The following is a 26,014-nucleotide window of genomic DNA, read 5'->3' on the forward strand; positions in this document are numbered from 1 at the left end:
AGAGCTGCCAGCCTCCTCCTGACTGCTTGCCACCCTGATCTCCCTTATGCTTGAATTTCCCCACTGTCTCTTCCAAGTAAAGTCAGTTCCTTTAGGGAGATCAGTAGCGCCTCATCAATTACAGACTTCCATGCCTGGGGCGGAGCTTCTGCTCCGAGTCGGGGGTGGGAGCTGGTTGGGGGAAGGGAGCGCTCGACCAGCAGGCTCGGGGGTCAGGAGTCCAGGCCGAAGGGGACGAGAAATGTGGAATGCGGGGGCCCTGCCCTTCCTAGGGAGATGCTACGTCTTTCACTGGGAGCCCCTATTTTTGGCCACACCTGACACTCTCACCGGCTCTGCACTGGGTGGAGGGTGGAAGGACAGAGTGAGCCGGGGCTCACGTGTCCAGACTCTCACGGTTCTTATTAAATTTTGGCAGATTTTCATGGATACATGTTTCCGTATCTGCTGTATGCCCTTAGGACAAAATCCAGACACTTAAATATTGGCTTTTGAATTAATTTTCTCCTGTTGTGGTTGTCCCGTTTCACCAGGTCTGTGGCGCTCCTGGTATATCTGTGACCTTGGCGTATCAGTGGTTAGGACCCAGAGGTGTCTGTTCTTGGCCATCATGTCCAGTGTAGGATCGTGCGTCCCAAACACCAGAATAACACTTGTGAATCTGTTAAACTGTTTCCCCCCCAAAATCTCCCTTTTCTTCTAGAAGTTACAGGAAGTCTCTTGCCTTTTGGGGTGGCTACTAAGCCTCACCCTGAGTAGACGCTAAAGCCAGTTGTACACCCATCTTTTGGGTGATTTCCATCACCCAAAGTATTTAGGCATGAATTGAGAAATACATCAGTGAAAAGAAAAGCTGATTTTCCTAATCTCCCTGCGGCCACACGTCAGAGTGATCAGAAAATCTGAAGCTGTGCGCAGATGTACAAACCCTGCACGGCCTTGCTAGAGTTCTTGTCATTTCCACGTGGGATGGTTTTCCTGTGATGCTGGGCACTGTCGAATTCTTTTCGCTTCACGCATAACCACAGTCCACGAGCCCAGTGTCTGACTCATCTGCCGCCTCATAGGTTAAGTCACATCCCGAGTCATTTGGGGCCCAAGGCTGGCATATGGTTGCTGCAACTTAAAGCCTCTTCAGTAATTGTTGACGCCTTCGCACAGAGAAGAGTTTTGTTCTGAAAGACATCCTTTTTTCTTTTTTTTTTTGCTGATGGACGGGGCGGCATGAGATTGTGTGCTGCCCTGAGCTGGACCCGCCAGCTGCCTGTTGGCCCCGACAAGAACAAGCAGCACACGGGGCAGAGGTCACGGACTGCAGAGCCAAGCAAAGCTGTGCGCGGCCTGGTCTGTTCTCTTCCCACCGTCCGCTCCCTGTTACTCAAAGGCCTGCGTTCAGTGGTTATTTTCCTGAGGAGGCTGCCTGAGTGCTAAGCTTCTGCCCGTTTTGTTTCTTTTTGAAATGCTTTCCTAAAGGGGTGAAATTGATTAGGAGAAACATTTTATTTTATTTTGGTTTTATTTTTTTAATTTTTTAAAATTTATTTGCTTATCTTTTCATTTTTGGCTGCGTTGGGTCTTCATTGCTGTGTGCAGGCTTTGTCTAGTTGCGGCGAGCGGGGGCAACTGTTCATTGCGGTGCGCGGGCTTCTCATTGCGGTGGCTTCTCTTGTTGCGGAGCTTGGGCTCTAGGCGCGCAGGCTTCAGTAGTTGTGGCACGTGGGCTCAGTAGTTGTGGCTCGCGGGCTCTAGAGCGCAGGCTCAGTAGTTGTGGTGCACGGGCTCAGTTGCTCTGCGGCATGTGGGATCTTCCCAGACCAGGGCTCGAACCCGTGTCCCCTGCATAGGCAGGCAGCTTCTTAACCACTGCGCCACCAGGGAAGCCCGAGAAACATTTTATAACCACCCAGCTAGGTTACATAAATCTTAAGTATTTTAGATAGAAAGGAATTATTCAAGAAAAAAAAATTTTTTTAATCTATTTTAAGAAAGGCTTAGGTGCTTCCAGCAATTTTGTCACCAGAGACTAGTGAAGTGTTGGCAGCCATCGTGTATGATTTAATGCCCTGCGTTTCTGCTGGCTCCAGGCCTCACCAGTTATTTTAGGTGCAGAGATAAAGTTAGCAAGCTACAGAACATCTTATTTTAGGAAACGTTTGCATATAGATAATAGAGCTACATTAAGAGGGGTTAAATTTCTTCTGAAAAGATGTATTTTTTTTGCAGAAATATTCATATAACGTCCACAATTTGAGACATACAAAATAAAATTTGTAAGGAAAAAAAGATGTAATTTTTCTGATTTAAAAACTGGGAAAACGCAATAAAACAAAGGTGAGATAAAATGGAATCTTGCCCCGTGAGGTAATCACCAGTGGTGAGCCAGATTGGAAATCCAGTTATTTTTCCAGAAAATTATTTTTTCAAATCATCCTTCAGGTGTACAGGTAAAGCGTAAGAGCGCTAAGATAAAACACACACCAGACGAGTCGACAGGTGGCGGAGAGAATATGAAATTAGGACGACTGGGCTGATTGCGTCATTCTGGTGATCTGGGGATCTTGGCCCCAAACTCCACCCCCCCAGATGTCAGTTCGCATCCCTAAAGCAGAGGGGTTTAGCAAATGAGGCCCCGATAAAGAATGGACGCAGCTGATAGGAAACCGTCGGGCATCAGGGCTTCTCAGCCATGCATGTTCTAAGTGTTTGTATTTGTGTTTCCATCCGAGCTCACACATCTCTCGGTGGTGGTGGACGGATGACTCTTCTTGGGCTGGTCTTACCCACCCCCTCCCCCAATCTGCCTTTTCTCCCCCAGGCTGCTCTGCTCCTGCCTGCAATAAACATGGGAATTACATGTCAGATTTTATGTGAACAGAGGACTTTATGGCAGATTAAATGTTTTAAAACCATAGACCTAGATGTTAAGGTGCTTTTTCTTTAGGTTAAAAGGAGTGGGTGTTTTCTCTACTGTTAATTCTTTCTGTTTGGAACAGGAGGGTGACGTGAATGTGAATTTTGAAGGAGCAGAAGGCAGAGGGGAGGGGAGAGCAGGAAAGGCAGAGAATGTGGTTTCCCATCCCACGTCTGTCTTCTGGGTTTCTTCTTTTCCCTCCTATCCTCCAAAAACAAAATACGCTTTATCTAGACCCCTCCACTGACACTATTTAATTTGAATAAAGTCTTTTTATTAGTTTAAATTTTTTCCAGTCATAACTGCCTTTACACATTTGGTGGGTTTAAGTTTTAGAAGCACGTGAGTGGTGATCTTCCCCTCGTGGGCCCCCCCCCCCGCCCCCGAGCTGCCTTACTTCTGTTTGGCTGGGTTGCCGACACTAGGAAACCAAAGAGTGGAACTTAATCATTCGGGGCCTTGGTCTGCACACAGTGTCTATGGCTTAATTTGTTCTTATAAACAATTTGGAAGATACTAGTTCTTCAGGAGGTTTTTTTTTCTGTTTTACTCATCATTTCCCCATTTTATTTTAGTTTTTAAAAAATTTCTTTTTAGTTTTTAACATCTTTATTGGAGCATAATTGCTTTACAATGGTGTGTTAGTTTCTGCTTTATAACAAAGTGAATCAGCTATACATATATCCCTCTATCTCTTCCCTCTTGCGTCTCCCTCCCTCCCCTTCATGAGGTTTTTGAGTCCAGCTTCAGTATCACATCCTTTGTTTTTGGTAGTTCACTGATAGATGCATGTTGCTGATCATTTGTTTAGAAAGTGATTCTAAAAGTATTAGAGCCACGTAGGTGATGCTCAGTATCCCATGATGCACTGTGAAACAGGGACCTTTTAATAACGTCAGATTTTGAAACTCGTGACTACTATTCTCCTGTGTTGTCTAGTGGCGGCAGTTTAGATTTGCAGGCTGCTTAGAAGTTCCGGAAGGTTCGACTCCCTGCTCTGGAGTGAGAAGAGATGCGCTTTGAAACCTTCCCGGTCCCCCTTCCCGCCCCCTCCTGTGTTCAGTGGAGGCCGCACCGGGACCCCTCGCTCGCACGGGTGCTCACCGCACCCTCCCCTGCTGTCCGCACGCAGGTCACCGGAGGCGCGGGCTTCGTGGGTTCCCACCTCACAGACAAGCTCATGATGGACGGGCACGAGGTGACCGTGGTGGACAACTTCTTCACGGGCAGGAAGAGGAACGTGGAGCACTGGATCGGCCACGAGAACTTCGAGCTCATCAACCACGACGTGGTGGAGCCTCTGTACATCGAAGGTGAGCGAGGGCCGCCCCGTGCCGGTTGGTGCCAGGCGGGCAGGTGGGCAGGCTCGACGGGGCGGCGGCCCCGGGACGCCGGCTGCCTCGGCCATGCGGAGGCCCTGTCTTGTTTTGGAAATGGTCTCACCGCGTCCCAGGCGCCCTGGCCCCTGTGATGGAGAACAGCCAGGACGGGGGAGTCTGGATTCGCTGTCACGTGGCAGCCCCGCATTCGAGCCTCTAGGGCTGTTGGGGGGGCTCGATCAGGGCCCCCCGGTCCCGGTGGCCTCACAGTCTGATGCCTGCCGGCTGGGGGGAGTCACTTCTAGCCTCCAGGCAGCTGGCTGATGGAGGATGCTGGGCTCATACCGAAACGCTCCGTGTCAGAGTTCAGAGCCCTCCGGTAACTCTGCCACCCTAAAGGAATCAGGTTTGGGGGGCGGTGGTGGGTTGCATGGTGGTCCCCAAAAGACATGCACCTCACGTGCATCCTCACTGGCTCTGGCTGCAGCCCTGAGGTGGGAGGCTACACCCGCCTGCACGTGGCGCGTGCAGCCTGGAGCCAGGCGGCTGCCCAGCGGTGGGGCTGGTGGGGCCGCACACACACTGCAGGGGTGGCTGGCGCTGCTTTTCCCACGGCCCCGCATCATGGGCCTCCTCCCCACGCATGAAAGGAGCCTTGCAGAGCTCGTGTACTGACTGAGCTGTGCTCTGGTGCCTACGCCGCAGCTTATGTGAATTTCCCCGTATTTACAGGCTCCAGTGCTTCATTATAAATATCTTCGAGCTTTACGTCCTTGGTAGAGAGCCCAGACGTGAGTTGTGCTAATCACTGAGACGTCTCCTTCGTTGCTCGGTGGTGTCTGTTAGTAGCCTTGAGCGCTACCTTGAAAAACTACTAACAAAAATAGTTTGTTAATTTGGTAGAAAACCCATGGTTTGGTGTACATATTTTCTAACATGCTAATTCCCAGAGGAAATCCAAGCAGTTCTTCATCGTAAGGATGTTAACTCCTCTGGTGCCTGTTTAGTAAACCGCCGGCCCCTCCTGGCTTTTGCCTTTTAGGTAGACGACCAAACTGAGCCGCAGAGGCAGCTCAGCTGTGTGCTTTGAGCTCTGACGCCACAGCTGTTCTAGGCCGCTTCTGCCGCTTCTGGCGCTGGACTCCACGTAGAGGGCGCGCGCGCACACGCACACACCACTCTCCCTGCCCCTCACTCCCCCGCCCCCTGTAGTGCGCGGGCTTCTTCCAAGTGCCAGATTGCTCCTGCCTGTCCCGGCCTCCTCGCTCTGTCCCACAATGCCCGCCGGACTCTGAGCCCCTCGCGTGGAAGGGCCATGGTTCGGGGACAGTTGTGCTTTTCAAAGGTGGTGATCCGTCCTACCCACTGAGGTCCCAGTCACAGCTGAACTTAGCTCGATGGCATGAATTACTCACTCCCCGCCCCCCTGCTTTGCGTGGTGAGAGCGTGTAACAAAGTACAAACACCCGGTGTTTACTCTCTGGGTGCCTTTTCCTAATAGAAGCAGCCTTAGTGGATCTGATATTTACAGCACAGCAGGAATGTCTTTCTGCTTTGGCAAGTGTTTTGCGGGATTGTGTTGGTCTGTTTGTTTCCCGGGCTGACAGGTGTGGGTTTTAACATGGCAGCAGAGGTGTCACCTGACCTGGCAGCATCCCAGCAGAGCTTCGCTAAGCACACGCTTCCTCCTCTTGTTATTTTCAAAGTGTAGCCATCATGGTTTATTCTCTTTCCGTATTTCCAATGGGAAAGTGACCATTGTCTGGGCTCAGGACGTGGTGGTCGATGTGGAAGATTAGCTGTGGGCGCGGTAACTCACGTCGGGGCTGAGATGGCACTGTGACCCCAGGGGCCCCCTCGTGTAATTAATTATGAAACGATCAGACAGGAAGCATTGTTGTCACGGGGCTTACGACGGAGGCCTCTGTGTTGTCTGGGTTAGATGTTTGGGGGAGAACATCGTTGCTTTGGAAGGAATCGTAAGTAATTATTGAGATAAGTTAATCGGATTTCATGTTGCTTTAAAAGAACTCTGGATTTTGCCCACCACAGCGTTTAAGTTTCAGATGTTGAACCCATCCTGCGAACTGGCTCTGGAAGGGGTAAATTTACCTATTCTTCCCACCCACCCATTCAGGACACTGGGAGGTTTCTGAGAAGCCGGGGTCGGGTAGAGGGTGTGTGTAGTCTGTGGGGTGGACGCCAGGCCATCGGGACGGTGGTGATCGCTGAGCTGCGGTCCAGGACGGCTCCGTGGACACGGGCGGGCGTCTGTCTGGGGAGGGGGCCCCGGGGAAGCACAGGAGAGCGGGCAGTGACTGGGCTCTCAGAGCAGAAGGGAGCACGGAGCACCGCGTAGTGGGGAGGAGCCGTCTTCGTTTTCACGGGGGGCTGGATGGACTTCAGGTCTCTGTTCTGACCTGTCGGGACCCCGGAACAGTCCCTCCCGTCCTCAAAACGGGGAGGATGAGCAAGCGGATGACCCGCGGCCCTTCTCGGCCCCAGCAGGGGGCGGAGGTCGCGGGGCAAACGGCCACCTGGGAGCTGGAGATGGTGGTGGACACAGAACCCTGACTGGGGTGGAAGCAGCTGCGGGCGGGTGGGAGCTGCCCGCGGGCAGGGACAGCGTGGATGGGCCTTGAGTCCGGGCCCTGGTTCTGGGGGTTGGGGGCCCTGTAGTGAGCTTCACCTCCAGGAGCCCCACGAGGTTCTCAGTGACGGTCAGCTTTCCAGCAGGGGGAGGGGAAACGAGCCTTCCTGAAATCTGCCCAGAGCACCCTGTTTTCCCCCAAAGGCCTGTCAGGGGGACTTCCCCCAGGGCCTGACCGACAAAGAGGAGACGCGGGCCTGGGACCGGGGGGCTCCCCGGCCTTCAGTGGAGACCCCGAGGGTGACAAGAAGCAGAGGAAGCATGGGCCCAGGCCCCGGTAAGGAGGGGTCTCTAGGGAAACTCGGGGACAGCTGGGGACACCAAGCAGGGGCACGGGGTGGAGGTACAGCCTCTGACCCCGAGGGCTTCAGGGCAGCAAGTGCAGCCTGCGTCCAGCCAGTGAGCTCGAACCTCGTGCCGGAGGCCCGTTATCTCCCACCCCTGGTGCAGCATGTGTGCCTTTCAGCGAAGAACTGCAGGCGTGTTCCAGGGCACGAACACAGTCTGCAGAGGCGGAGCAAACATCAGACCCGGTCGGACGTGGCAGAGACTTGGAGTTACCACGAGGGCCGTTTCAGTAACTATGGTCAACGTGCAAAGGATGCTGGTGGGAAAAGCAGACTGCAGGGATAGGTGGGTAATGGAAGCTGAGAGGTGGAAACTCTCAGAATCAAAGGGAAATGCCCAAAATAGAAAGCATTGTGCGAGAAATGAAGAGGGCCTTCGATGGGCTTGTCTCAGCCGAGGAGAAGGACAGGGAGCTTGAAGGTGTGTCAGTGAAAACTGCCCAAAGTCGAGAACAAAGAGAAAAAAGCATAAAAATCCAGAGCCTGGGGCTTCCCTGGTGGCGCAGTGGTTGAGAGTCCGCCTGCCGATGCAGGGGACACGGGTTCATGCCCCGGTCTGGGAAGATCCCACGTGCCGCGGAGTGGCTGGGCCCGTGAGCCATGGCCGCTGAGCCTGCGCGTCCGGAGCCTGTGCTCTGCAACGGGAGAGGCCACAACAGCGAGAGGCCCGTGTACCGAAAAAAAAAAAAAAAAAAAAAATCTAGAGCAGAATATCCAAGAAGTGGGGGCAGATTACAGAAGGTGTAACGCACACACAGGGAGATTCCCAAAGGAGAAGAAAGGCGGGAACGGGAGAAACGTGTGACGTAAGGATGGCTGAGAATCTTCCAAAGTTAGTGACACGGACTACACCAGAGGCCGAGGGAGCTTGGAGAACACTAGGCAGGATATGCCCCCAAAATCTATGCATTCAACTTGTAGAGAATTACTGATGAACAGAAAACCTTGAAGGAAGCTGAGACGGCTACGGGTCACGCCTCACCCACAGAAGAACAAGGATGGCGATCACACAGACTTACCTTCAGGAGCCGTGCAGAGAAGAGTGGAGGGAGATATTTAAGTAATTGAAGGAAAAAACCCGCCAACCTAGAATTCACCATCCTGTGAACTTATCCTTCGAGTGTGAAGGAGAAATAAAGACTTTGAGGAATCTGTCCCCTGTAGACCTGCTTTGCAGGAAGTGTTCCAAGAAGTCCTTTAGAGAAGGTAGGTGATGCAGGTCTGAAACTCGGATCTGCGTAAAGAAAGAAGGAATTTTAGAGGAGGAGTAAGTGATGGCAAAATTAAAATGTCCACTTTTCTTAATCTAACAGGTAACAGTTCAGAATAATAGTAGCAGCTCTTGGGTGATTACTGCTCATGATAAATGAAAGAATGACAGCAGTGTCACCAGAGATAGAGGAGGAGTTGGGAATACTCTGTTATATGAGGCACCTCATTGCCTGTAGGTCAGTCGTATATGGTAAATTATAGGAAAACCACTAAAGGGATTTTTTGAAAGGTATAATTGATATGCCAAAAGATGAGAGAAAACGCAATCATCTGCAATGCTCAGATAAAATGAGAGAGGGCAGAAGAGTGGAAGACAAGAACAAGGAAATGAGTAGAAAATAGCTAGAAATATAGTAGATATTAATCCAAGTCTATTGATAATCACTTTAAATATGAATGCTCTAAATACACCAGTTGAAAAACAGATCGTCATAGAGGTTAAAAAACAACAGGACCCAACTGTTTTCTGCAGGAAACCTACACTGTATATAAAGATACAGATAGATGGAAGGGACGGAGAGAGGTGAAGCGTGCTGACACGGATCAGAAGACAGCTGTCTTCACTTCAGACCAACTAGAGCGCAGAGCGAGGCAAGCTACCACGGTAAAGCCAGCGCATCCTGACTAGGGTCAGTTCTCCAGGAGGACGTCACGGTCCTGCCTGTGTGTGCGCTTCACAGAGCTCAGAACTGATGGAATGAACGGAGGAGGGGATGAACCACCGTCATAGCTGGGGACTTCGACACGCCCGCCAGAATGGACGGGTCCCGCAGGCAGAAGATCAGTGAGGACATGCTCGCGACACCGTTGATCAGCGGCATGTGATGGACATGTACAGACTAGTTCGTCCAACAACAGAGAACACATTCTTCTCAAGCTACACGGAGCACCTACCAAGACTGACCACATTCTGGCCCAGAAAGGACACCTTGACAGCCTTTTACGTTTGTTACTAGAGTGGAAAACAGTTGAGTAGAAATTATATAAATGTACTTTCAGATCACAGTGGAATTAAACTAGAAATCAATAACAGAAAGATAGATGGAAAACCACAAAGTATTTGGAGATTAAACAACATACTTCTAAATAACACAAGTCAAAGAAGAAATCTCAGAAATTTAAAAATATTGTGAACTAAATGAAAGAACTGGGTTTCGTGTTTATGTATTTGAAAAAGAATAACATGGAAGAGAATCTTAATTTTTTTCTCTCATTTCAAAAGACAATTGTTTCCTGATGATAAAAGTAATACATGCATGCTACAGAAAATTTGGAAAACAAAAAAAAGAAGAGAATTTTAGAGGAGGAATACCCAGAAATACTCTGTTCTCACTAGCATCCAATCATTTCTTTAAATGTGATCTTTTTTAGATTAAACATATGCTTAATAGGCAGTATAATTATATGGTTCAATTTTTTTTTAATTAAAAAGATATTCCGTAAAAGGTCTTTCTCTTGCCTCCGTCTCCAGTCTTCCCAGGTCCCAACTCACCTTCAGGAAACTGCTCTTAGCATTTCTTTGTTCATCTGCAGTTTTTTTTTTTTTTCTTTGTGGTACGCGGGCCTCTCACTGTTGCGGCCTCTCCCGTTGCGGAGCACAGGCTCCGGACGCGCAGGCTCAGCGGCCATGGCTCATGGGCCCAGCCGCTCCGCGGCATGTGGGATCTTCCCGGACCGGGGCACGAACCCACGTCCCCTGCATCGGCAGGCGGACTCTCAGCCACTGCGCCACCAGGGAAGCCCCATCTGTAGTCTCTTTATGTGGCCCAGTTAACACATCTAGGTACTCATAATTCTCCCCTGTGGGTAGAGAAAGTAGCATTTTCTATATTGCTCTGAATCTTGATTTTCTGCTTTCTGTATCCTGGTGATCCTTCTGTATCAGAATTCACGGGGGCCAGCGTGCTGCGGCCACCCCACCCTGGGCCCATCCTCTCCCCAACATAAAAATTACACGCCGAGACCTGCCAGGATGCTGCTTTGAACCTATTTAAGGAAATTATGTGAAAACGGAGAACACGTGTTTGCTTTACTGGTTAGTCTCATTAATTTGCGCTCTTTCAGGCTCATTTCTCGAGGTTCCTCTCTTCCCAGCTGTGGCTCCTGCACTCAGCCTTGTAACTGGGACAGGGCCTCCGGAGGGTCACTTGGCGGCCGACGGCCAGCACGAACGGCCGTGCCGTCCTTCGTCCCGCAGCTGGGATGCTTGAACGTCCCGCTCATTGTTGGTGCAGTTCGTGCTTGCAGCTGGCAGGCTCTGAGGGCTCTTCTCCTGGGCTGGAGGGCTCACCTGCTGCTCTGTTAAGTTTCTTCGTAGTTTCCGAGCACCTCTTGTGGCTGATCGTCTACGCTTGTTCTGAAGTTGCCCCTCTCTCCTCGTCGTAATTCCTTCCAGAAGACTCTGTCAGGGACTGGCGCTGTGTCCTCCTGGGACGGGCACTGGAGCTGCTGTCCTTACTGTTGTAGGCAGGACAGCCTCGTAGGAAAGAGGCGCTGCTTAAATCAATGTAAGGAATGGTCTTACAGGGAGTGTCTTGGTCCTTCCAGCTGCGGTGGGTGGGGACAGCCGCTGGGCTAAGCTGTCAAATGATGGAAAACACGACACACCAGATGGAACGGCCTTCGGCTGAAATAAGCCCCCAGTGTGCAGCCCCCCTCGACACTGGCCGACCCCACTGAGCACTGCTCTCACGTCAGCCTTGCCGTGCAGGGGCTGTTTCCAGTTGCAGGTTTCCTGGGTCTGCCCGGGAGTCTACATTTGCACGTGCTCTAGGCTGCCGTCCTGCAGAGAGCGGGGCCGTGTGCGGATAAAGCGTGAGGAAGGACGCGTGTGGAGCCCTCGCTGAGTCAGGAGGAGGGATTGGGACCCCGAGGTCTGGGCCGCGAGCGGCGACCGCGTGAGGTCCTGACCCGGATCGCACTGGCGGGGGTGAGGGTGCACGCGAGGTTGCTCGTGTTTGAACTGCGCTCTCTGAAGTTGCCCTTCTTCCTCTGTCTTTGATGCCGTTTCCTTTTTTTCCCCACTGTATGTGTTGTCGCCTCAAGTGTGAAACCAGTGGTGAATCCTTTGTGCCAGGAGGTCACAGCCCACACGCCTTGACTGACGCCGTCTGCAGCCCTGCCGGGGGTCTGTGAACCCGGGGGGGGGGGGGTGCTGGGCAGGCTCCACGCCGTGGCCCTCGCTCTGCAGGCCCATCTGGAGCCCAGCGCAGCCCCACTTGCTCGGCAGTGGTGGGGAGTGACGAGGTGTCCCTGGCTGCTGGGACGCCCTGCAGCCCCTGGGCCTTTTAGCAGGTGGGTGGGAACTGATCCAGCCCCTTACCTACAGAGCTGTCAGCTGGAAAAGATAGCTGTCAGCTGAGGTTGACGGGATTCTGTGAGAACTATCTTGTTAATTTACAATTTGCATAGAACTTCTGTTTGTTTGGGTTTTTTTACATCTGTGTGTCAGCTCCGAAAAACTTCTGGGGGTCAGAAAGCAGTCACAGGATTTTCCTCTTAATTAGATCAACCCCTTCAATGAATTCCCATATGGACAGACTGTAAACCATTTTAAAAGGTTTTGTGTTTTTTTAGTTTCTTGAAAAAGGATTATTCTTTGAACAGCATGGGTTCCGTTTTTAAATCAACCCAGTAGTTTTAAAACGTGGTTTTACAAAATACATAAATAATACACATGTAAGTAAAGGTCCAGGGTCTCCCCGCCTGGAGCGTCTGCGGCAGGATGCCAGGGGTCTGGGCACCTTTCATTCAGAAGCTTCCCTGGGGGGCTCTGATTGCAGAGTGAGGACTGAGGAGAATCCTCTACCGGCTGGCAGGGTCGGGGGTAGAAAGTGGGGACAAATGCACACACCAGAACTACTCATCTCCACCTCCGCTTTGGTAAAGGCACTGATCCCCTTTCTGCGTTTGCTTTCACCGCTCCTAAGCCTCTTTTTCTGTTTTTACCTTCGTCACCATGTTTAAGTGCACCAACCAGCAGTGTGAAGTACGTTGTTGTGAACTAGAGCCCCAGAACTTTTTCATCCTGCAGAACTGAAACCCTGTACCCACCAAACAGTAAGCCCGTCCCCCAGCCCCGGCGAACTGTCGGTACTCGCTGTCTGTGAACCTGACGGCTCTAGGGACCTCGTGTGCCTAATAGAGTCCTAGAGCATTTGTCTCGTGACCGGCTTATTTCACTTGGAGTAATGTCCTTAAAGTTCATCTGTCTTGTAACGTGTCAGAATTTTCTTCCACTTTAAGACGATAATATTCCACTGTTTGGATTTACCTCATGTTGTTTATTGGTCCATCTGCCTGTGAACACTTGGGCGGCTTCCATGTCTTGGCTGTCGTGAATGATGCTGTCGTGAACATGGGTGTGCAAATATCTCTTTGAGACTCTGCTTTTTAATTCCTTTGGCTGTATACCCAGAAGCAAAATGTCTTATCATATATTAATTCTATTTTTAACATTTTGAGGAAATGTCATATTGTCTTCCACAGTGGCTGCAGCACTTACATTCCCACCGGCAGCATACAAGGGTTCCAACTTCTCCACATCCTTGACAACAACGTTTGTTACGTTCTGTTCCTGTTTTGTTTTTTTGAAGTAGTCATCTGATGGGTGTGAGGTAATACCCATTGTGGTTTTGATTTGCATGTTTCTGATAAGTGACATTGAGCATTTTTTCATACGCTTGTTGGCCATTTGTATATCATCTTTGGAGAACTGTATGTTTAGTGCTTTGCCATTTTAAAATTTGTTATTTATTTTTTGTTCATTTGTAGGAGTTCTTCATATATTCTGGATATTAGCTTATCACATGTGTGATTTGCAAGTATTTTCTCCCATTCTATAGGTTGCCTTTTTGCTTTGTTGATTGTGCCCTTTGATCTTGGCAGAAAAGTTAAGTTTGATGTAGTCTCATTTGTCTGTTTTTGCGTTTGTTGCCTTTGCTTTTGGTGTCACATCCAAGAAATCTTTGCCAAATTCAGTGTCATGCAGCTTTCCCACTATGTTTTCTTCTAGGAGTTTTATTACTTTAGGTCTTATACTTAGGTACTTAATCCATTTTGAGTTGATTTTTGTGTGTGGTGTAAGATAAGGGTCCAGTCTTATTCTTTTGCATGTGGATATCTAGTTTTCCTAACATCATTTGCTAGAGACTGTCCTTTCTCCATTGAGTGGGTTCAGCACCCTTGTCAGAGATTGTGTGATCATACACAGAAGGGTTTGTGGGCTGTCTATTCTGTTCCATTGGTCTTTATGTCTTGATGCCAGTAACACACTGTTTTGTTACTGTAGCTTTGTACTATGTTTTGAAATCAGGAAATGGGAGTCCAACTTTTTTTTTCAAAATTGTTTTGATTATTTAGACTCTTGAGATTCCATATGAATTTTAGGATGAATTTTTTTCTGTTTCTGCAAAAAAAAGGCTGTTGAGATTTTGTTGGAGATGATGTTGCAGAGTATTGTTTTTAAAATAAAAAGACTTAAAAAAATAAAAATCCCATCAGGAGTTTGCTGGAAAGCTCTTAGCAAAGCAAGAAGCCACGTCAGTAAACACCCAGAAGACGGGACCTGCAGCCTTGCACATGTATTCTTGCCTCCTGTGGTGTATGGTCCTGGTGTAGGAAAAACTGTAGTTACCAGGTTATACCATGAGTCTGTCTTCACCTAGAACCCCTTCCCAAAGATGCCGTGTGCACAGAACCATCCAGGTCCTGGTGGCTCACGTGTCCTCTGTCCCCCAGGCACCCTAAGGCTTGAAAGACCGTGATCGTTGGGGTGAGTTGAGTGGAGACCAAGCCCCCTGCCTGGAATACTAGCCTCTCCTAGTCTGAGGATGAGAAAGCATCGTCCACTGCTCACCCTGGGGTGGATGTGTCGGGAAACAGCCCCGGGTCCTGGATGGTACTGCAGTGATGCCCACGCCACCCCGGGGGTGACAGAAGACTTTCAGGGGGCCAAGGGTGTGTGATGTGGGGAGGTTGGGCAGTGTTTGGTTGGGGGCTGGTCTCTGCAGAATTCATCATGTGGACTTTTTTTTTTTTCCAAGTTTGCCTGTTCCACCCATCATCTCTGAAACCTGGCTCCTGAGGTGCCCTGACCTCAAAGGACAGCAGTGGTCCTGGCTGGGAAGAGGATGCGGGGGCAAGGGGACAAAGGGTGGAGGGGCAGGGTCCCTGCAGGCGCTCATGTCGGGGCCGAGCCGTGTGGGAGGGAGGGTCCCACTGGCAGTGGTGTCTCGGACCCCGTCCCCCGGCTGGCCTCAGCGGGGGTGGTTTTCCTTGACTGTAGCGCAGTGGGTGGCATCACAGACACTGTGTCTGCAGGGACGGCTCCCCCAGGGGACACGGCTGTGCCGGCCTCTGCTGTGGGGCAGGGGTCGCCTGACCCTGGGGAGTGAGGGTCGCAGGCGATGACATTAGAGCGGTTACGTGTGCACCAGGGGAGTCGTGCAGAATCCAAACATTTCACCATTCGTGGCCTTAAAAACCACCCTCTGACTGTCACCTCTGGGTCTGTTGTTTATAATAGCAGGACAAATAAAAACAGAGCAAAAGGCCCTCTTCTCCCAGACTTTTGTGCACTTCGTGTTAGCTTTGTTTTATAAATTTTAAATGTTGTTTATTAAATATTCATGCTTAACTCTGTCTGAAGAATCAGTCTGCCTTCTGATTTGAGTGCTTTATCTGGGACAGATCGTCTCAGAAAGCAATCAGCTTGGTAATCAGACCGTTTCTGATTAGAGGAGAACAGGCCACGTCAGGGGCCGGCACGTTTCTGTTCCAGATTAATGAGACTTTCTATTTTTGTTTAAAGTTCTTCCCATCGTACACATAAACTAGTTTGTAAGAAGAAGGAAACGTGACTACACGGTCTGATTCTTAGGAGTTCAGTCGGTCAGTGTTTTCCGTGGACGTAACAGGTGTGGTTTTGCCCCCACAGTGGACCAGATCTACCACCTGGCGTCTCCAGCCTCGCCGCCCAGCTACATGTACAACCCCATCAAGACGCTGAAGACCAACACCATCGGGACGCTCAACATGCTGGGTGAGTTGTGGCCCCCTCATCTTGCATCTGCTGTCGGGGTGTCTCGGTCCAGCGTCGGTCACTGACTGTTGTGTTCCAGTTTGAGCTTGGTCTTCGGCCGGCGCCCCCCACCCCCCGTCTCCGTCCGGGCCCTCGGTGTGACTTGCTTTGCCATCGGAACTTGTCATGGGGGCGGTAGTGACATCCCCTGGCCCCGAGCGGCCGCCCTCCCCTCCTGCGCTTCCCGGGACTCGTGGCATGTGAGCCTCGGCGGCTCTGATCCGAGACGGGGCGGGTGGACTGAGCCCACGCAGTTCGGGTGCTGCCCCCGGGGGGATGGGGAGAGCGCCCCTCATGGGGTGGTGGAGACTGAGCTCTTGGCTCTGGACTGACCGCAGGACTCGCCCTGGAAGTGGGAGGTGAGGGCGTGAGCACCGTCCCAGGTGCCGCACGTGCAAGTCCACAGACAGCTGGCCTGAGGCCCAGAGTCTGGGCCGTGTACACGTGGGCTTCAGTTCCCACAGGTTTAGAAAACCAGGGGTTTGGGTTAAGTGCAAAGTGGAAGAGAGGAACCACTTGTTTAAATATCAAGTAAAAAGTGGATTTAATAAGGAACATTTACGACAGGTTCCGCTGCGTTTTAGTTGGAGCGAAGCTGGGAGACAGACGTGAAGGGCGGTGGGATGCGAGCTCCGTCTCTTACACTAAGCCCTCGGGGCAGCGGGCTGTGCAGGAAGGGAAGGGTGATTCCTCTGATCCAGAGGCGGCGGCGGCCTGCGGACGGACAGAGCCCGATTGTGCTCACAGGTGCGCCTGGTGGAGATGCCCCGTTCTTGGCACTGCAAGCGCCTGCCCCCCCTCTCCAGCCGCCCAGCCCCTCCTCCACAGAGCCAGCCGCAGTGCGGGAACAGCCTCGTGTGCACGGAGTTCTTTAGAAAGACGACTTGCCTCCCACCCGTCCCGTCCACTGGGGGCGCTCAGATGAGGATTACACTCAGGGGCTTGGCGACCATGGGGGACGGACAGGTTCCCAGAGCAGGCGCCCTGAAGTGCCCTTAGAGCTCCAGGGCGGAGGCTCGGGCTGGGGCTGGAAGCACGAGTGAAGGCGGCCTGGAGGACTGAAGGGGGTGTGGGGAAGGGTCTTCCAGGGGCGACGTGGACAAAGGCTGCAGGGGGACAATGGCCAGGCTGGAAGGAGACCCAGTGGGACTCGGTTTTCTGAGCTGGGTGCAGTGTCACTAGCTCTTCCGCACTTGGAGCGGGTCCTCTGAGCCTGGGGGGCCCTCCCTCTGCGGCGTCACCCCCTGCCGGCCCTGAGCGTGGCTGCGTCTTGGTGAAACCTTGTCCAGTTTCAGTGCAAACACCGGCCTCGCCGCAGGAGGGGGCCTCGTGGTGAGGGGTGTTCTGTGACTGTATCCCTGTCAGTATCCTGGCTGTGATGATGTGCTGCTCTTACGCATTGTTACCGTTGGGAAACCGGGCGAAGGGCATCTGTCTGGATTACTTGTAACAACTGCATTTGAATCTACGCTTTTCTCACATTGGAAGTTTAATTAAAAAAAAAAAAAAGATCTCCGGATCCTTCGGGACTCCCACTGTCTCTGTGCAGCAGTGGGTCTGGCGGGGTCCGTGTGGCCGGCGCCTGTGGGGTGGGAACACGGGAGATGGGCCTGCAGTGCCGTGAGCCTGCAGATTCCACTTCAGCTGCAGCCCCTTTGCCGTTGTCCTCGAGCTCGTCGTGGCGTCTGCACCTTCACCAGCACTCTTCTCTGTTCTTGCTGTGCATCCTCAGGGCTCCCCGCCAGATGCTCCTATGCACTCACGCTGGGACCCTTCTGTCTCGCCCCCCGACACCCCCGGGATGCCCACAGCTGGCGTGCGCCCTGAGCTCTCCCTCCGGTGCACCTGACAGCCCGAGTTGGCCCTCTGCCCTGAGCAGTGCCTGGCGAGTGGCACGGCCGGCCCTGTGGCGTCTGTGCACAGAGGCTCCGTGGGGGAGTTGTTTGGGAAGCAGGGGGTTGAGTGCAGGCAGTGGGTTTCCCTGTGGCAGGGCCTGCTGTGTTGGGACTGTGAGAGCATCTGGAGGACTTACCTGAGCACTGCAGGTGACGATGCTCTAGTCTGTTCTGCATGGAGGGGTGTGAACCCGGGAACGGTTCAGAGCAGGACGAGGATGTGGCCAGTTGCTCTGGAAAAGATGCTCTGGAAGCTGGACTTCAAAGGAGGGAGGGAGGGTGCGGGGCGGAGGTGCCCGGACAGGAGATGGGCTCGGGGGCAGTTGGAGATGCCTGGGGCGTGTGGGGAGTGGGGGCAGGAGGCCGGCCATTGAGGGGGACAGTGAGGGGGGCGCTAAGGTTCGAGGGGCCTTGCCTTCTCCCTGCGGGGGTGGGGCGGAGTTACCTGACGAAATACTGGGTGGTACGTTCGGGCAAAGGAATCTTTATGAAACTCCTCAAGTCATGACTTAGAATAAACCCAGACTCTGCATTTGGCCCTGCTTATAGTTACAAGTGTCCAGCTAAATACTGTGCTTCTGGAGGTCCATTCGTGCTTTCCTTACTATTTTAATTTTGGTTCCAAAGTAGATGCAATAAGAGTGGGTAACTGAAGGTGAACGGGTGATCAGATATAGTTAACACTAAAAAATGCTTAAATTGGCTACAGAAATGAGCGTGTGCACACGTGTTTTCCCTGTTCCCCGAAGGTGACGGTGTCCTGTCTCTCTGCAGGGCTGGCAAAGCGAGTCGGAGCCCGTCTGCTCCTGGCCTCCACCTCGGAGGTGTACGGAGGTGAGTGGGTGTCGCTCCGGCGCCCTGGATGGTTGCATCCCATCTTGGGCGCAGAAGGGACCAGTGAGTCTGGACTCCATTTCCAGGAAGGCCCGGCTGGCTCTTGCTCTCCAGCAGATGGCAGCAAGGGGCTCCCTCCTCCGGCTGGGGCGAGCCTTTCTCTCCTGCTGAAGGACCACCCCCTGAGGACAGTGTCGTGTCACTTTGCCCGAGAGCACCCGCCACTTACCAATCCACAAAAGTGTCTGCTCCACAGGTGCCCCAGAAGTCAGATCCTTGGGGACTCTGCCAGTTTAGCTGGAGCATTTGCTCCAGTGAGAGCAGGGTCCCCCAACCCCGCCGGGAGCTCAGGGGTCGGCTTCAGAGCCTGCTCGCTGGGGAGACGTGTGCCGGTTGCCTCACCCGTAGGAGGATGGGTTCTGGAAGAGTCTTAAGTAGGTGGAGCCAGAAAACGCAGGCGCCTGCTTTGCCCTCCACAGGCCTTGAGGAAGTGAGCGTCCGGAGAGGGCTGAGGACCACGTGTCCACTCATGGGGCTTCCAGCTCAGCCCCGCCTGCTGGGCGCAGGGTTCTGGAGAAATGCTTAGTTGACGCGGCAGAAGCCAGATGCTACTGCGATGCGATTTTCTCCTTGCGTTACTGTCGCGGAAAGGAAGTGAGAAGGCAATGTGGGAAGAGATGCCTTTTAAAAAATAAAAATAAAAAATAATAATAAGGGAACCAGCTGGAAAAAACCTATAGAGGCAGCAGTTCTACTGATGCAGTTCTGCTCTTTGCCACCCCCGTGGGAAGGCAGAGCACCCACCACCCCCTCCCACCTGCTCCCCCTCGGTTCTGGGAGTGGGGCACGCAGGGGGACCTTTATTCCCCGTCCCCCTGCTCCCTGCTTCCAGCCTCTGCAGAGGCCCAGCGGGTCCCCGAGTGGCACTGGGTGGCCCATTGTCACATGTCCCAGCAGCATCGGTGCCGACGCTGTCGGGGCTGCGTCCTTGTCGCCGCCTCAGAGCGCTGGCGGCACCCATCCAGGCCCCTGACGTCTTTCCCCCGCCCCCCCCCCCCCCCCCCCCGACTCAGCATTGCATCTCTGACGGCAGCTCGCGGTCTTCAGGGCTTGTGACGTCGGGGTAACTCACGGAGGCCCCGCCAGCCCCGGTCTGCAGGCACCCACCTCCTGTGGGTTCCGTGCCTGGTCTGCCGGCCTCCCCGATGCTGAACAGGGGACACAGGGTCCAGACGAGGTGTCCCTCTGCACCCTCGCTTCTGTCGTAGCAAGGTGGTTTTGTGTGTCGTGAACCTCGGGCTTGTCCGCCCGGAGTGCCCACCCTTCTCTTTCTGGTCCTTTGCCACGTTCAGGGTCTCCCTCTGGGAGTCCAGCTTGCCCAGCCCTTGGCAGAAATCCCTGAAGAGGTCTCGCGTCACCAGCACATCCACATGAAGTCCCGTCACTGGTTTTCTTCTCTCGGGGCCTATTTGTCTCTGAGCTGTTCTGCTTCTCAGGGAACTTTAAGCACAGCGGCAGCTGCAGAAGTCTGGGTCCTGTCCTGTCCCGGCTCACGTCCCGTCATGCCCACGAGCTTCAGCTCTGACATAAGCAGAAAGGAATTGTAACTTGGGGCTGGTGAACCTTATCCAGGTTTCTTGGCAAAGATTTATGCATTTTATAGCATAGTTGTGTAAAATTCCTGCTGTACCGGATAAATCAGGTATTAATTGATTCCAAAAATGCACTTGTGTTAAAAAAAAAAAAAAAAAGAATTTGTAACTAGGAACTTCCCTGGTGGTGCAGTGGTTAGGAATCTGCCTGCCAATGCAGGGGACGGGGGTTCCAGCCCTGGTCCGGGAAGATCCCACACTCTGCAGAGCAACTAAGCCCGTGAGCCACAACTACTGAGCCTGTGCTCTAGAGCCCATGAGCCACAACTACTGAGCTCACGTGCCACAACTACTGAAGCCCGTGTGCCTAGAGCCCGTGCTCTGCAACAAGAGAAGCCACTGCAATGAGAAGCCCGTGCACTGCAAGGAAGAGTAGCCCCCGCTCGCCGCAACTAGAGAAAGCCCACGCACAGCAACGAAGACCCAACGCAGCCAAAAAAAAAGTCAAGATAATATTTTTAAAAATAATAATCTGTGACTAGGTGTCTTTAGATAGTCCATTCCTCTGGTACATCTTAAAGTGTGACTGATTTACACACCAAAAAAGCAGGCGTTGGGACGTATACAGTGCGTGCTGGGGAAAGAGCTCTTTGCATTGCATTCTCCTGCTTAGAGGACCAGGGCCGACCAGGTCCTCAGGTGTGTCACCTGAGGCTGTCAGGTGGTTCTGGTGACAGCATAGGTGAAAGCCATTCTGTTCCAGAGAGAGGCTCTTAAAATGTTTTCAATAAATCCATGCTTTATAAAATTCTATATTTTATAAACGTGAAATTGGACCGTATGTCTTTTCACATAGATGTTTAATTTAGTCTGTATAGTAATCTAAAAGTTAAGAACAGTTTACAGGAGGGGGGAGACTTAAAATCGAGAGACTTTGCTCTTTTAATTAATTTTTTTCCTGTAAAGACTGTCATCACTGATACGAGCGGTCAGAATAGCGTGTCCTGCTAGACTAGAGGTGGACCGAGGGGCGCTGAAGGTGCTCCTCTGATAGGTATCTCTCCAGGTGAGATGTTCACCTTGGTCTTTCACAAGCTCCCTTTTGCACCATCAGTATCCACTGTTCGTAAAGTGTATGAACGTGAACAAAGGGAGACTCTGACAGCACTTCCTTCTTGTTCCCCCCCCCCCCGCAGACCCTGAAGTCCACCCTCAAACCGAGGATTACTGGGGCCACGTGAATCCCATAGGACCCCGAGCCTGCTACGACGAAGGCAAGCGCGTCGCCGAGACCATGTGCTATGCCTACATGAAGCAGGTATGCAACCCGCTGCGGGGCTGGCGGTGTAGACAGGCCTGTGCTGGAATGAAGCGCCGTGACCGGCCCTGCCCGGGGGTGGGCGTTGCCCCCGTTTGGCGCCTGCCTGTGGATCTCTCCAGGTTACAGATTCGCTCACCCCCACGCTGGGGCAGGTGGAGCCGACAGCTGAGAGCTCCCCACTGTCTGCTCCGGAGACGTGACCCATCGGTCACAGGGCCCTGTCCTGCCTGCCTGAGGGCTGTGCAGGGGCCAGTCAGACGTCCAGATGGGGCCCAGCCAGGCCATCCACTGTGCTTGACCGGCTCTGGGACCCTCACAGACACGCCCTTGGAGGGATGTGTAAATGAATAACCGTGGACGGGGGTGGTTCCACGACAGGCTGCTGACAGAGGCGTGGTGGCCACACTCTGGGACTCAGAGACGAGCAAGCGTCCATATCCTGGAGCAGCCCTCTCAGGCCGAGGGTTCCTCCTGCCGGCCAGCTCGGAGGTCAGCTGGCCACGGGTTCTGTGTGATGGGGGACCCTGCCTGGGCACCCAGTGCTGAGAGCTCATGGCTGGGCTGGGGGCACTGAGCGCCTTGTTTGTTTTTTGGAGGGCAGCTGGCAGAGACTTTTTTCTCTTACGTTTTTAATGAAATACCAGTATGACGACCACAGAATAACCCTGTGCTGAGGTAGGTATTGGTGTTTAGGTTTCTCTGCCTTAGCTCTCGGCCAGGAGCAGAACTGGTTGTTTTCTAAGCCACTTTGGGCAGTTGGCTTGTAGTATCCATTTATTTTAATCAGTTCTAGAAAAGACAAACTATATCATTTTGGAGCCGGGAATATCTTGACCTAAAAGTTGAATGAGATGGTCTCCCAGGTACACAGAACAGCCTCTGTGTATGTTGGTGCCTAAGAAAACTAACTCGAGTGTGTGAGGGGACAGAAATCAGTAGGGTTCTCGGCTGTCTGCTCTCAGTCTGTGGGTGTATTTCTTAGTGAGTTTTTGTGTAGTTAAAGCTGGCGGGCAAGTAGGACATTTTTTATTGAACTTTTAGTTCTTACTAAGTGATGAGCAGTATAACTTAATAATGTTGTAAGTATTCATATTACCTAAGGTATGAGCTCATGATAACTATGGTGTTTAGTAACAGTGTGGCCAACATTTATTGAGCACTGACTGGATGCCAGGACCCAGGGTGTGGGTTCCACTGCGCATGTGCTGACCCGGGATCCGTAAGTGCCGTCCAGCTCGTGAGCGCAGGATCACAGCTCCCTCCACACCTGGGGAATGTCAGCGTTGGCATTTCTGCTCACACAGGTCTGGGAGAGGCACGCATAGATGGTGCTCCCCATAATGTATCCTCTAGGAGCCCTGTGTGCGGCTGGCCGGCTGTGGCCGTCGGGAGGGTGTCGCCTGCTGCAGAAGGCCTCTGCTGCGGGGGCCGTCTGCCTGGGCTTCCCACCAGGGACCCCAGCAGATGATGTCACCTGTGTGCAAAAGTCACCTGGTGGTTAGGGTGACAGTGGGCTTCTCACGGGGGACAGTGCACAGACTGCTCCCTGTCACAGTGTCACGTCCGAGGGTTGCTTTCGGATACAGGCTCAGCACCTTTTGAGAAGCTCGGGTCTAGGCCAGCAGCACTGTGTAACCTGTGGGTTCTGCTCAGCACACCTGCCCCACGAATCCCGTCGGGCATCTGGAAATGCACCGTGGAAGGCCTGCCCCTGTGGCCTTGGAGGCAGGTGTGGGTCCTGCTCTCCCCACAGTCCCTCATGCACTCCTGCTGGCTGGCCCTTAGGTCCAGGAGTGACCGTGCCTCTGGCCCTGTGGCTGGCGGCGTCCTCTCTGGTTCTGGTGGCTGCAAGGCCAGTGGGCTGATGCAGGACAGCAGGGCTGGGCGCCTGGGCCTGGGTGGAGGTCCCTGTGGTCTCGCCTGGTTCTGAGTGGCCTTGAAGAAGGCCCAGCGTGAGCTTCAAAGCTCGCATGCCTTGTTATTCATGTTACACGTGCTGTGCTCCCTTCCAGGGAGAGCTGTGGTCCGAGACTGTGACCGCGGCTGGGTCTACACGGTGTACCTGTGCTTGCTGTCCCTCGTTTGTCCGAGCCGTGCTGAGGGGAGGGAGCCATGGGCATCTTCTCTCTCTGTCCACAGGGCAGACACCACACAGTTGAGGGGTGTCGGGATTCTCGTACTGCAGGTTGCTTTGCCAGGATAGAAAATAAGAAAACACAGATAAGCAAGAAGGAAAAAATATTACCACCCACGGTCCCATTCAGAGATAAACGGAAGGGAAAAATAGAGCAGTTCTTTCACTTGGGATTTTATATTAGCTGCGGCAGGGGTGAGTCAGAGCCCCTCCTGCCACGCTGGGCTGGCCCCTGTGGGCACAGCCCGGTCTGGGGCAGATCAGACCATCTTTGGAGTTCAAACAGCAAAGCAACTGATGTTCAGTATTCCAGCTCTCCTGCTTCAAAACTTTGGGTGTTAGTTTTTGCTATCTGGAGGCAAATGAAAAAATAATGGCCAGTAAAATGATGAACCAGGTGGAATAGAATGCCTTTGGTGTATTTTTAGTTAATTTAATTTTTTTTTAATACATAAAGGCATGTCCCCTCTTAAGTATAAATCATCATTTTATTGAAAAGACCGTAGATGGTATGTGGATATATCTTTCTCTGAATAAATCTAATATATAAGGATAGAGAATATAAACAAGATAAATCCAGGGATGAAGACACATTTTATAAAAGATTTTAAAGGATTCTCTTCTGGGTTTGTTGTAGTGAATTAAATATCCTAAAATGTATTCAAAATAGAATTTGATTTCCCAGGAAAATCTATCACAGGTACATTGCAGGGCACGTTTCTTACGTAAAGAGGGGCTCCCTGGACTCTTCTTCCAGGGGGTGGATTGAGCTGGCAGTCGGGATCAAAGGGCATCGCATCTTTCAGGAACACTTTGAACTTGTCAGAGAAGAAGTTACATTGGGCTGGTCCATGCCCTTGGACGTGGTGGTTTTGTAAACGTGCAGACTTGTCCAGAAGGCTGCGGGCGGCGCTTGTGCGCTTCGGAGCTCACGGCCCCGCCTGCGTCTGAGCCTCCCCCACGGGGCTGGGTCTGCGAACCAGGCCGCCGTTCCTAAAAACACAGACCGCAGAGCAGAAAGACAGGAAACTCAGAAACCGTCTAGTCCAGGGCCTTGAGGGTGTGGTTTTGTTTTATTTTCTGGCATCGGAATGCTTAAAATTAAATGCCTGGGATGCGTATTATACCTTAGTTAACAAAGTGTTCAGCAACCGGCTGAAGGACGTCAAATGTCCAGTGAGCGGGGTTCACCCCAAGGGGCTGATCAAGCCCATGGCCTGGAACCCCCAGTGCAGGCCTGTTTCTGGTGCCCCCTCCCCGCTGGCCGTGCGCTGAGCCTGGGCGTGGCCTGGGCCTAGTGACCACTCTGGTCTGAATGTTAAGGGTCTGGCGGGACCGTTGAGGGCAGTTACCAGGCAGGCATCCCCCGTCCCCAAACCTGTGTGGCCTCCCTCTGCCGCCACCCAGCGTGAACGGACACTTCCCGCACCTTCGGGCATCTTACTCAGCAGCTGAGCTCTGCCTGTTGTAATGGCCTCGGTCTCATCCCCAGGCGGGGAGCGGACCCCACGAAGGTATGTTTATGAGAGGCCGGGGGGAATCGTGTGGTTCAGCCTTCGGGGCTGTGTGACCCCCTTCCTTTAGGGATGGCATGTCCTTCTCCTGGGGGCCTGCCGTCTCTGGGGGCTTCCCGCCCTGTGTGTCCTGCTCCCTGCAGGCGAACGTGTCCTGGGCGCCTCCCTCAGGGCAGGCCTGGCACAGCGGAGAGGGTGTGAACGAGTTTGAGAGCTGGGGCTCCTGGGAAGCACGCGTCAGCGCACCTGATAGTCGGGAGGAGCTGCCCGTCCCCTGAGGCCCCGGACCCAGGCGGACAGGTCACACAGCCAGGTCCCTCTGTGCTGCAGTTCACGTGTGCAGAGCCCAGCGTTCCTGGGGGCGGGGGAGGGAGCAAAGCACAGCCCCCCAAGCGCCCTGCCGGCACATGGCCTGACCGCTGTGAATGTGCTGAGCTTTTCCTCTCTTGGAATAAAGCCACCTTCACCCACTTTGGATTTTCTCATCTTGACAAGTAAATGCAGGCGGACACTTGGGAGCTGTTTTCTAGTGAGAGCTGTTTTCTAGTGAGAGCAGCATCTCTGCTCGTCCCTGCCCCACCCCCCGTCGCTGAAATGCTCCCTGGTCAGTTCAGTAGAGAGCAGGGTTGGTTTATGCCCGGACCTGGAATTACAGCTCACATCGTAGGCCTAGGAGTCTGAATGCCCTTGGGAAGGCTTGATGGTGCATTGCTGGGGCTTGGCAGAAATGTGGCAGCTCCAGTTTCTGAAAGCTAACTGCGCTGGGTCCACACCTGCCAGCCACTGCACGCTGGCACACGTGGAGGCCTAGATGAGGCCGCTGGGGGCGGAGGCGGCTGGCACCTCCAGCCACTGGGAGGCCTGCTGGGGCCCTAGGGATGCCGCAGCCCATGGCCGTCCACTCGCCGTACTTACAGTGGAGAAATTCTGTGCTAAATCAGCCCCATCAGCTACGGGTCCCTCAGGTTCCCAGCCTGCCCCGCCTCCGGTACGTAGAGTCAGGAAAGAACTGTACCGACTAGCAGGACCCCGGCAGCAGCTAAGCTGTCATCACCGGGCCTGTGCTGAGGCTGACTTGTACGTGAGCCCCGCCCGCTCCCGCTCTCCCGGTGAGGAGAGACCGACGGCACGGCCTGGCCACTGA

The 26,014-nt window shown here is 52.9% G+C and overlaps 1 protein-coding gene and 1 long non-coding RNA gene across 22 annotated transcripts in view; one reads left to right on the top strand and one right to left on the bottom strand.

Moving 5' to 3' along the window:
- UXS1 (UDP-glucuronate decarboxylase 1) overlaps positions 1-26,014 on the top strand; it is a 73,939-nt gene that overhangs the window by 37,414 nt on the left and 10,511 nt on the right. For 19 of the 21 annotated variants that reach the window (XR_012325568.1, XR_012325567.1, XM_073790951.1 and 16 more), the window contains 4 exons: positions 4,044-4,224; positions 15,437-15,541; positions 18,250-18,309; positions 21,098-21,219. Coding sequence is in view for 19 of the 21 variants with exons in the window: in XM_073790951.1 (XP_073647052.1) it covers positions 4,044-4,224; positions 15,437-15,541; positions 18,250-18,309; positions 21,098-21,219 (468 nt within the window). In the remaining 2 variants the exon portion in view is untranslated. The remainder of the gene's footprint in view (positions 1-4,043; positions 4,225-15,436; positions 15,542-18,249; positions 18,310-21,097; positions 21,220-26,014) is intronic. The other 2 variants (XM_073790938.1, XM_073790946.1) reach the window with 1 other exon arrangement.
- Positions 15,521-19,823, bottom strand: LOC141276295 (uncharacterized). Its single transcript, XR_012325569.1, has 3 exons — positions 17,921-19,823; positions 17,613-17,708; positions 15,521-17,162 (listed from the first exon to the last, which is right to left on the bottom strand). It is a non-coding gene; the product is annotated as an uncharacterized lncRNA (long non-coding RNA).

This window comes from Tursiops truncatus, chromosome 14 (assembly GCF_011762595.2).
Source record: "Tursiops truncatus isolate mTurTru1 chromosome 14, mTurTru1.mat.Y, whole genome shotgun sequence".
Classification (NCBI taxonomy): Eukaryota; Metazoa; Chordata; class Mammalia; order Artiodactyla; family Delphinidae; genus Tursiops; species Tursiops truncatus.